Source organism: Pseudorasbora parva, chromosome 4, assembly GCF_024679245.1.
Source record: "Pseudorasbora parva isolate DD20220531a chromosome 4, ASM2467924v1, whole genome shotgun sequence".
Classification (NCBI taxonomy): Eukaryota; Metazoa; Chordata; class Actinopteri; order Cypriniformes; family Gobionidae; genus Pseudorasbora; species Pseudorasbora parva.
The window spans coordinates 7,953,209-7,965,708 of record NC_090175.1 but is presented as its reverse complement, the minus strand read 5'-3'; the positions used below and the strand labels follow the sequence as shown (position 1 = coordinate 7,965,708).

Genomic DNA, 12,500 nt, shown 5'->3' with positions numbered 1-12,500 from the left:
CTAATGACATATTACAATTATGACTGTGTGGCGGGGTGTGTGTTATGAAGGTGAGGCGGAACACCAATTACACACGTACTCAGCAAATTCAAACAGAGCTCACTTTCCGACTACGCCACCTCGGGAATTACACCCAAGGAATTTAGTGCGCCCCCTAAAGGCACGCACAGGTTCGCATCGCCATATAAGCCAGAGACATAAGTAATAGTACAAAAGTATTTTATTAACAGTATAAAAAAAGGGAGTATTACCAGACAGTCACACTCATCTCATTAAAGATTCAATTATTTATGGCAAAGGACCTGGGCTTACCGTCAGGGGCAGTCTCAGGTCAAATAATCACCCTTAAATCACGTCACTCACTCAGCTCACAGTGCACACACACACACACACTAATGTCAGTGAAGAGCACGGCACACAGTGAAGGAAGCCACCACCCAAAGAAGGCCACTCGTCTGCCCCCGGTGCCCAGATCCTGCCAACAAGATGGAGAAAGAGGTTAAAAATTGTGACAGCAGTACAAATGAGCAAAAAGAAATTTGTTAATACTATAGATATAAACTCAAATGCAGTTCCATGGAACGACCCAACTACTTGGTTCTACCCCGGTCTGCACAAATCAAAAAGCACAAATAAGGAAAAGAGAACCCAAAAAAAGACACTCAGATTAACCAATCACTATACAAAAATCAAAACAAATTGGCCGTAGCTCAGAAGTCATTGAATGACAAAGTATAGTCAACAAATCACAATAAGTAAATTGAAATCAAAACACAAATTCAAAAGTACAAGAAAACTGATTGGAAATCGATTAAAGAAATAAACAAAAGAACACTTAAAGATAGTACTGATACACGTCTGCAACCAGAGCTTAAAAAGTACAACAAATCTCAATTGAAAAGACACAATAACATAGATGGCTCATTAGAAACCCTTCAGGTCTGCACTAAACATGGAACTATCCCGTGCAGGAAACAGAACAGCAACTTTAATGGGCACAGAACATCGGAGCACAGCACTTGATTACAACGCAGCCATTTCCCTCATCACGCGCCTAAAAACAAACAGAAGATGTTACTCTGCCATTCATTCTCCCTAGACTTCAGGCTCGAGCAAATATACTCACGATAGAACATAAAGCGTTGAAGTTAGTATCCTGAATTCCAGCAACACATGGAGGCAGATATCCTGATAACACGCGGCGGTGGAGAAAACAGATGGACTTTAAACGATATAAAACATACAGATTAGTGCCCGCTCAGCTGACGCAACCCATAGACCCGCACAATTGTTGAACATAAAAGCTCTCCTTACCGTCTCAGATGTCCACATTTGATTACTCAGCCGGCAACATACTAGTTACCACAGTAAGTGGTCCAGAAACTTCAGCGGTCTCTAGAAGCGGCAGTCGCATGTCAACAGTCCAAGCCAACACGAGCAGCAGTGGCGCGTCAATGACGTCACGGCCCTTGAAAGTGACACACACCTACAACTGGCACCCCGTGCTCTTATACACCCATAGTCACAGCCCATTGGGCAAACTTCAGATTATAAAGAAATGGGAGGGGATAATAGCCCATCCTGCCACAACTGGATAAGGGTTATATAGACCATGAAAAGAGGAAACAAACATATATTAGGAGTATAGTATCTTACTTGTCGGACACATTGTGTGAGCTGATGCTTGAAACAGACACTGAGGAGATTTAGACGCTGTGGAAATGAACGGGTCTTTATCATCGCTGAAGTGAGCCACAATATGATCGTAAATGAACAAACAAGTGAACATGAGACACGAGCATAGTCAAGCCAAAGCAGCATATATTAGTTCTCGGCTAATGTCCGTGTGTCGTGTGTTTTGGATAATGACATTCCAAAAAAAAAAGAATAAAAGTATATGTTTACGTGTAATATGAGTGTAACGGTAGTAAACTTTAAGTTCACTACTGCTTCACAACACTTTCTCAGTGAACTTAAGTATACTAGTAGTTTACCGTTTTAATGCTTGTAGCACATTTATTTAGTTTATAAAGTACAATTTGAATTTTTTAGTTTACCTATACGTTTTCTTTAATAGCTTTTCTTTAATAGCTACTCAATGAAAAGAATTAACACAAATACAAGCCAATTATTATTAGAATACATAACCCCTTGCCTGTCACACCCAATTTTGGCAAATGAAGCATTTTGAAATACCCCAAATAAAAGGGCTAGTGCTCGCAAGTCTTTATGAGTAGACACATAAGTAACATATATCTAGAAAGCCAAGGCTTAAGAGTTTACAATTCAGAATAACTCTGACTGTTTTACATATGAAGATATATAGGCTCAAACATTCAAACAAAAATAAAAAATATTTTAATATATTTTAAAATGCATACAAATATCATGTGACTTCTAGTATAACAACTTATAACCACAACTAATGTGAAGCCACATGTGTGGCCATGCTTCTTTTTAAATCTGAGGATGAAATCTCTAAAATCATGCATTTAATGAAACCTATTGTAAGACTGTCGTTTGAGTGTTTAGCAAAGGCTAAGAGAAGATGCTAATCATTGTTATTGGCCTCTAAAACACATATTTGCAGTCTACTAACTAGTCTTTTAGCTGCTCAATTCACAGTCTATTGTTTTAACTCAATGAGCGTTTCACAGGTCTGTCATGAATGACTTAATCCGCATTATTCTTTTATAGTAATTATTTTATTCATATCGAAGCATAATAACCTATTCAGGCATTCTGGATTGGCCATCAATCCCACAATCATTCCAGTTTACATTAAAACCTATCTCAGGGTTTTTCCTGGGTCAGAAATGGTCTTCGGTGGTGGCTGTCTAGCTGACCAGACATGGTCATCCACACACACGTATACACACACACACACACACACACACACACACACATATGTTGGTCTATGTGGTTTACAGGGACTCTCCATAGGCGTAATGGTTTTTATACTGTACAAACCGTATTTTCTATCCCCTTACACTGCCCCTGCCCCTAAACCTACCCATCACACACACACACACACACACTGCCCCTGCCCCTAAACCTACCCATCACACACACACACACACACACTGCCCCTGCCCCTAAACCTACCCATCACAGGAAACATTCTGCATTTTTACTTTCTCAAAAAAACATCATTTAGTATGTTTTTAAGGCCATTTGAATTATGAGGACATTTGATATGTCCTCATAAACCACATAAACAGGCTCACACACACACACACACACACACACACACACACACACACACACACACACACACACACACACACACACACACACACACACACACACACACACACACACACACACACACACATATACAAACAAACAGTAAAAGTACCTACCCGTGTGATATGTGAGCCCAATACAGACAATACATGTAAAATAAATGCAAATAATCTTTTTTTCTTCTCATTCTGTATGATGTCTTGATGTGTTTCTTTTGTTCTCCGTTTTTACCCAGTTTGTATGGTTTACTGATTAATTATTTTGGCAACAATCATTAAAAAATAGCATTAAAAATGTAATAACAAATAGTCTCATTCTCTGCCATATATACAATTTAATAACATTATCAGCCAGCTATCAACAACAACGTTGCTCTGGTTTCACCTTATTCCAGTTTAAACTAATTTTAATTTTTTTTGGTAATTTACTACACATATTTATTTACATATATCAATATAAATACCCAAAATAAATAGGCGTACAGGAAAATACTGTGGATTATTAAGACTAATTCTCATTTTGAAGACCGAGTGCGTGCAGCTCTCTGCTCGTTATCTGTCACTCAGTTAATGTGTGCCCTGTCACGCGCATTAGTCATCCACATCAATATATACAGCACAATAACTCATCAAATAAGGCTTTGGCGGGACAAAAATTTGTTTTGGCAGCCGCCAAAAAAATTAAAATGTAGGAAAAACCCTGTATCTGAAATCTTTTGGCAAACAGACAACGAAAAAAAAGCATACTGTTGGTACCTTATGTGAAATAAAATATAACCTTAGCTCCTGGCGTGACAGGTGCATTGGAGCTATAGTTAGCATAAAGCTACACAACAAAATAAAAGATTATGTTATAATGTTAGAATGATGTTAAAATGTTTTATTTAGCATTTTATATAGATCTAATCGCTACACCTGGTTAGCAAGGCAAGGCAAGGCAAGGCAAGGCAAGGCAAGTTTATTTATATAGCACATTTCATACACAATGGCAATTCAAAGTGCTTTACATAGAAAGGAATTAAAATAGGGCTAAAAATGCATAAGAAATAGAATACAATGTAAAGAGAATTAAAAGTAATAAAATGATGATAACCAAAGAAAAGAACAGGTAAACTAAAACAGTTATAAAAAAAAATATTTAAAAAATGATGCATAGATAAGGTGCAATCAGTCGGACGTACAGTGGCGCAGGGCTCATTCAGTAAATGCTCAGCTAAACAGATGTGTTTTGAGTCTGGATTTGAATGTGGCTACTGTTGGAGCACATCTGATCTGTTCAGGAAGCCGGTTCCAACTACGGCTGGCATAATAGCTAAAAGCAGACTCTCCTTGCTTTGAGTGAACTCTTGGTATTTCTAACTGACTTGATCCTGCTGATCTGAGTGATCTGTTGGGTTTGTATTTAATCAGCATATCTGCGATGTATTGAGGTCCTAGGTCATTGAGTGATTTATAAACAAGTAATAGTACTTTAAAATCGATTCAAAATGTAACTGGAAGCCAGTGTAAAGACCTGAGGACTGGTGTGATGTGGTCATATTTTCTGGTTCTGCTCAGAATCCTGGCAGCAGCGTTCTGTATGAGCTGCAGCTGTCTTAAGGGGGTCGCACACCGGACGCGGAGCTCGGCGGCGCTCGGCGGCGCGGCGCGCAGCGTCTCAGGTATCGCACACCAGACGCGCACATTTTAAAAGGCTACGTTTATTATACATTTCCCCAAAATATGTTTAGACTTTATTCAAGCTGTTGAACTCAGAATGTAAAACAAATTTGTCTTGTAGCAAAGGTTGAAATCAGTATACCTTAACGATAATATACTTTTAATATAAAGCCTTGAAATGGCGCTCTGTGGCGCGGCAGGATTTAGAACAACTTCCTGAGTCGCTGCGGACAGGCGCCGAATGCCGCCACCGGTGTGCGTACACTCATTGAAAACAATGTGTTCGAATTTTAAAGACGTGGCGCGCCGCCGAGCGCCGCCGAGCTCCGCGTCCGGTGTGCGACCCCCTTAATGGTCTTTTTGGGAAGGCCAGTGAGAAGTCCATTACAATAGTCCACCCTACTGGTGATGAAAGCGTGAACCAGTTTCTCTAAGTCTTGCCTGGAGACAAAACATCTAATCCTTGCAATATTTTTCAGATGATAGTATGCTGATTTAGTTATTGCTTTGACATGACTACTGAAACTCAGGTCTGACTCCAAAATTACACCAAGATTCCTGACTTGATTTTTTGTTATCAGACCTTTAGCCTCAAGATACGCGTTCACCTTGAGAATTTCATCTTTGTTTCCAAATGTAATGATTTCAGTTTTGTCTTTGTTTAACTGAAGATAGTTTTGGCACATCCAGTCGTTAACTTCATCAATGCATTTGCACAGCGAGTCAATGGGGCTGTAGTCATTAGGTGACAGTGCTAAGTAGAGCTGGTTGTCGTCAGCATAGCTGTGGTAAGCAATATTGTTCTTTTTCATTATTTGGCTCAGTGGCAGCATATACAGGTTAAACAGGAGAGGTGCTAGAATTGACCCTTGTGGGACTCCGCATGTCATGGACGTCCACTCAGACTTATGGTCTCCTATACTCACATAATAACCTCTCCCTTCTAAGTATGATCGGAACCATCTGAGGACCATCCCAGAAAGCCCGACCCAGTTTTCCAGCCTGTCTAGAAGTATGTTGTGGTCAACAGTGTCGAATGCAGCACTGAGATCGAGTAGAACCAGAATTGATGTTTTGCCTGTATCAGTATTTAAGCGAATATCATTTATAATCTTTATGAGCGCTGTCTCTGTGCTGTGATGCGGTCGGAAACCAGATTGAAAATTGTCAAAGAATCCGTTTGAGTTTAAGAATTTGTTTAGTTGATTGAAAACAACTTTTTCGATGATTTTGCCTATGAAGGGGAGATTTGAGATTGGTCTGTAGTTGCTCAGTATGGAGTTATCTAGATTTCTCTTTTTCAGAAGAGGCTTAACTATTGCAATTTTAAGGGCGGTTGGAAAAGTCCCGTAGAGAAGTGAGGAGTTCACCACTTCTAGGAGATCTGCTTCCAAACAGTTAAACACACTTTTGAAAAAAGAAGTGGGGAGTGCGTCAAGGGTGCAGGTTGATGTTTTAAGATGCTGTACTGTGTCTTCTAAAATTTTACCGTCAATTGTTTCGAAATCAGACATAGTAATTTTCCGGGGGTTTGGTCTGATCTGACTGACCCCAGAGCAACTAGAGGATGTGCTGATCGCCTTTCTGATATTTTTGATTTTCTCTGAGAAGAAGGAAGCAAACTCACTGCATTTGCTGTCTGAGAGCATTTCTCTGGGAATGTGACTCGGGGGGTTTGTTAGTCTGTCTACAGTAGCAAAAAGAGTGCGCGTGTTGTTTATGTGTTTGTTTATAATATTTGAGAAGAAGGTCTGTCTAGCTTTGCCTAGTTCAACATTGAAAGCATGAAGGCTGTATTTATAGATGTTATAATGGACTACAAGTTTTGTCTTCCGCCACTTTCGTTCAGATTTTCTGCATTGTCTTTTCATTATTTGAACTGCTGTTGAGTTTCTCCATGGTGCCTTTTGTTTGCCACTCTTTTTCCTGACTTTCAGAGGGGCAATATCATCCATTACACTCTTAACTTTTGAGTTAAAGGAGTCAAGGAGAAAATCAACAGAGTCTGCAGATATGCTTGGTTTTAGAGATAAAGCCTTCATAAACAGCACATTAGTGTTCTCATTTAAGCATCTCTTTTTGACAGAGACAGATCTAGCTTCAATGGCAGGAGTGATTGATATGTCAAAGAAAATACAGAAATGATCAGACAGTGCCACATCCTTAATAACAATCGATGAAATGTTTAGACCCTTACTGATAAGTAAATCTAGGGTGTGTCCACGATTGTGTGTGGGTCCATTTACATGCTGTGTCAAATCAAAAGTGTTAAGAACAGTCATGAGCTCTTTTGTTGTACTGGATTCAATATTATCTATGTGAATGTTAAAATCCCCAGCAATAGCAAAACAGTCAAACTCTGAGGAAATTATTGATAACAGTTCTGTAAATTCCTCAATAAAGGCTGGAGAGTACTTTGGAGGCCTGTAAACAATGATAAGCAGGATGCGTGGAGAACCTTTTAACACAATACCCAGATATTCTAGAGACAAATAGTCACCAAATGATACTTGCTTACATTGATAGAAATCTTTAAAAAGAGCAGCAACACCCCCACCTCTCCTAACAGCTCTGCAAACACTCATAAAAGTAAAGTTAGGAGGGGCTGCTTCATTGAGGACTGTTGCACTACAGTTTTCTTCTAACCACGTTTCATTTAGAAGCAAAAAATCAAGGTTGTTTGTGGTTATTAAGTCGCTGACTAGGAATGATTTGTTCTTAAGTGAACAGATGTTTAAAAGTGCTAACTTAACAGTATTAATTTTTTCACCCACATTAGTCTCAGTTTGACAAGTGACAGGCAGCAGATTATATTGGTTTGTTAAACGGCCTGAGAAGGCCTTAGACTTTCTTTCACGTAACAGAACAGAGATAGAGAAAGAGGCAGACACACTGGGTTCCCACTTGTTTTGTAAACATTTGATAAAGTTACTGTTATCATAGCGGGGACCCAAAACACATCACTGAGAGCTGGAATCAGTTGTTTTTGGTTCACCTACAACAGATGGAGGATGGTGTGGGCCCTGGCGTTGTGACCGAAGAAATCTCACAGGAGGAGGGGGAGCTGGGCCCACAGGCTTTGGTGGTTGTGGGGCTCTACTCTTTTTGGTTGATATCTGGGGGCTCGCAGCAATTGAGTGTGATAGTCTAGTTCCAACAAAAATCAGTTCCTCCATTTTCTCTGAGAAGCCCAGATGCGGGGATGCTGGAGAGAGGAATGACATGTCTGGTGAGAGGGGCTGTTGCTCTGGTGTTATCGGAAGTTGAAGTATGTTGTCCTGGCTTTGCTGTCCATTTTCAAGAAAGTCATCTTTAGGTGCTGAATCTTGGAGCAGTTCTAATCCTTCACAGTCTGTCTGTAGTGAGCTCTGTGGGCAGGGCTCAGCTAGGAGTGTGTCCGTGAGCAAATGTTGTGGCTGTGTGGAGTTCTCATTGTCCTTGTGGGATGTGTCAGCCGAGTGTCCATTCAGGAGCTGAAATGAAGTCCTGTGGTCATCCATACTCTGTATCAGGTTGAGTGGGTTAAAACACACAGCTGAAGGATGATGAAGGGAAAATTAAATATTGTCCTTTAGCACTCTTGCACCAATTTTGTTTGGGTGGTGGCCATTTGATGTAAACAGTTGTCTCTGACTCCAGAAGAGATTGAAGTTATCAATGAAGTTCACTCCATTCATGTTACAGGTTTTTTGCAGCCATGTATTAAGCCCAAGCAACCGTGAGAATCTATTTGTTCCTCTTGCTGGCAGTGGTCCACTGATGAACGACTGAACTTTCAGTTTTCTAAGTGTTTCAAAAAGTTCATTGAAGTCCGACTTCATGAGTTCTGACTGCTCTCTCTGAATATCGTTCTTCCCCACATGAATGATTAGTTGATTTGCAGTCTTATGTTTCATCAGAATGTTCTCAATTTCCCTGTTTACATCAGAAATGGTTGCTTGTGGAAGGCAGCATGTAGTTGTATCTCTGCTGCGAATGTTTCTGACTGTAGAGTCACCCACTATCAGAGTCCTTGGCTCGGCTGCGCTCTGAGCTGAGGGCCGCTGTCTGCTCGACCTTGAGCGCCTGTTAGCATTAGTGTTAGCTGCGGGCTGATGCAATCTGTGTTCGATCATATTCATCACGTTTGGGGATTCCTCACCCACATTCATTAATACTTCAAATCTGTTTTCGAGATGTATCGATGGTGGTCGGAAACTAGTGTTTGCAATCCTTGTGTCTGGGGTAGAGCATGCAACGGCAGCAATATATGAAGCTTGTGACAATCTGACGTCTCGAGTGTGTTTGGGTCTTGCCCCCTGTTTGTGCCATCGATTAGTGTGTTGATCAGTTTCTTGTTTCTCTATCTGTTGAGTAGCACTAAATTTACGGGACTCACCGGCTGTGTGCAGAGGGCGTTCGTGATGAAGCTCTGCTGTGTGATTCGTCCGGTTTGGTGGTTCCGCAAATAACTTTGTTTCAAGAACTGCAATCCTTTGTAAAAGTCTGTGGCAGTTTGTGCAGCAAGAAGATTCCTTAGCTAGAGGAGGCATTTTCTTATCCTTTCGATAGTAGGCAGCTGTGTTTTCCCTTCCGGAATGTAAGCTGATGGCAGCGAGAGGCTGGTCAGATGAAATGTTCCACTTTTTTGTAGTAATCCAGTCAACAGAGTTTCTAGTTTTATCGTTGAAGTCAAGCTTTGTTGTTAGAGCACTGTGTTGATTTGCTGAAGTTAAAATTATGAGATAAAATATAGAAGCGATAGAGCAAAGCGCGGAGCAGTAAGCAAGAGCGTCCGAACAGTAGCGAAGCAGGAAGTGTGGAAATCCACACTTCCTGCATGTTACTGGACACATTCTTATACATATAGAAATACATCAAATCACATGCAAAACACACACAAACCATATGCTATCGTATTTGTCATAGACAGTCAAATAAATGGACACAGCGACCCCATAGACTTCAGCGGCGGAAAATGAAGTCAACCTAGGGGCGCTCACTTCCTGATGGCTGAGTGAACTGCGCCGGCTCAGACTGAGCTTGAGGACGTAGATGTGACGTGAGCCTCCTGTCGGACAGCTGTAGGTCTTCTAGTAGTTGTGGAAAGTGAAAGCTGAATCCCGTTGTTTAAATATTTTCTCCCGTTGCTTTTGGCTCACTATGGGCTTCTCCTCCTTCTTCCCCCTTGACTTTATCAAACTTTATGTCTCCACGTCCCCCCCGACTTTCTGATAGACAGTAAAGATTGCCTCTGAGCGTCTCCTCAGGTCTATATGGTAATTTCTCAACTGTGCGACAGAGTCGCGTTGGTTATGACGCAATAGTTAGCCTATTTTTACAAAAACAGCTTCTGCGGGGTGTTAGTGTAAGATACAAGGTAATGGAGCCTTTTATGCATTGTCGTGTTTCTTTAGAAATAAACAATGGACAAATGGAGTCTTTAAACGTCTCAGATGTAAAGTTATTCACTGTCAAAGTGACTCAAAAATGAATGGGAGTCAATGGGATGCTAACAGCAGGTGATGGCTTGGTTAGCAATGGCCGCCCCTAGGGGTGGAACGCTTTCCGAGTGCTAGATTACCCCCTTGGTGTTTGTGCATTTATTAGCTCCGTGTTTTTAAGGAGTTACCAATGATTTCTGCCCGAGTCCTATCCCGTTGTTTTCCACCGGCTGTGAGGTGAAGACCACGTCCCAAGATTCTGAGCTCAAACTTGGCGTCATCATACTACGCCTTTGTTTAGAATAGGCGCCCTCTAAAGGACGGCATGTTGCATAGTGCACTTTTAAGTTAGTGTGTGATGTTTTAACGTGCATTGAATGTTGACAACAGTAATCTGAGGCTCTATACGATCTTTGACTGGTAAGGAGTTAAAGTCCCCCTGAAATCAAAACTGAAGTTTTTTGTCTTTTAGTTTGAATATGTTAGTTTTACTGTTATAAATAAGATAGTGTTGCTCCAAAACAATGACAAACACATTAGAAGATATAAGCGTTCAAAATTTAAGGATCAGTGACTTTGATGACATCACTCTGCACTTCAGCTTCTCATCAGATTCTCTGTCCAATCAAATGCTCTCTAAAATGTGAAGCCCCGCCCCCTACATTATAAACAGACTCTGAAGCTGCGGCTGAAATCGGTCACCTGTTCACACATTAACTCTTCTCTATGGTGAATGGCACATAGTGCCCTATATAGGGGTTAGGGGACGATTCAGAATGAAGTCTGCTTACATGTTAGTGTCATGCGAACACCAGCGATCATATGCGCTAGTCGGTGCAGACCACAAAACATATCAGACCCATGTGAATTCTGCTCAGAAGGCTGTGTTTTAAAGTTGTATGGATAAGAAATGGTTGGAGATTAGGAGGAATCTGTGGCTTTATCGAGCTGACAGGCTCTAGTCAAACTGATTTAAACGGTTTAAAAAAAGGGGAAGAGCTGTTTGATAAATCCCATCTGTCTTCCTGTTTTGGGGGAAATTACATTAACACACTAGGGTTGCACGATATACCGTTCCTAGAAAAGCATCACGATACCAGTGGTGTAGTCGGGGCCATAAACACACACACACTCCGTATGCTAACTTTTTCCCCAGGGCTGTTTGCGTATTATGACGTCTGATGATCAAGATTTGCGTATACCCTCTTGTTTAGTTGCTTTGAAAGTCCATAATCTACTTTCATGTTAGCTTCCCCTTTAAATGTGTGTGTCCAGTGCTGTTGTGTACTCGTGATTCTTCATTGTTAGCGCTTCTTCCCATCATCGACGGTACATGTTCGCGCTGCAGCGAGAGAACGCTCATGAGGCTCTGTGTTTTTGAGCGGTGTATTGAGCGCAGTTCTCTCGCTGCAGCGGACACAGAGTTATATTAATTAATGATATGCATCATGTGGTCAGAGTTTTAATAAGTGCCAATTTCAGATGTATCACTTTTCACAATAAATATAATTCCAAAGCAACATGTTAAAATTATTTTATACTAATAATACTCTGAAAAAATTATCTGTCAACAAATTTTAGAATGCACTATGTTTATTTGTTTTTAATTAACCCTCATGTGGTGTAGAGGGCTGCATTGGGATTGAGTTCCGCCGCAAATCTCGCGGGAGCGGGCGGTTTGAATTTTGCTGCGGGCAGGAATGGGCGGCTAAAAAACAACACAGCGGGATAGGGAGGTTGCCTAGCGCCATGATGGAGATGTCCATAGATGATGTAGAAAAGAACCTCAAACAAGGTATTTACAGCACAAAAGCTAAGCAAGGAAAGTCTGATATTTGGAGAAGTTTCTCAGTTGTTTGTGATAGGAGCTGGACTTTGTTCATTGGGACAAATGTTATGGCAAGCCGTTTTGACTTTTATTCATTCGCAGAATATGCATTTGTGATATCAACAATTACATTTTCACTAGTTAAAATGTTAATTCTTGATATCAGAAATTACATTTCCACTAGTGAAATGTCACCATAGGCGGCCATTCAAATTCAATTGTTGATATCAAGAATTGATTTCTTACTAGTTGAAATTCAAATTTCAGATATCATAAATTCAATTCTTACTAGTAAAAATGTGAATTTCTGATATCAATAATTACATTGTTACTAGTGCAAGTATT

At 40.6% G+C, this 12,500-nt stretch overlaps 1 protein-coding gene across 1 annotated transcript in view; it reads left to right on the top strand.

Moving 5' to 3' along the window:
• The window catches only part of LOC137073758 (vascular cell adhesion protein 1-like), a 130,448-nt gene that overhangs the window by 6,736 nt on the left and 111,212 nt on the right, over positions 1 to 12,500 (top strand). The window contains exon 5 of the mRNA XM_067442467.1: positions 11,955 to 12,122. Coding sequence (XP_067298568.1) covers positions 11,955 to 12,122 — 168 coding nt within the window. The remainder of the gene's footprint in view (positions 1 to 11,954; positions 12,123 to 12,500) is intronic.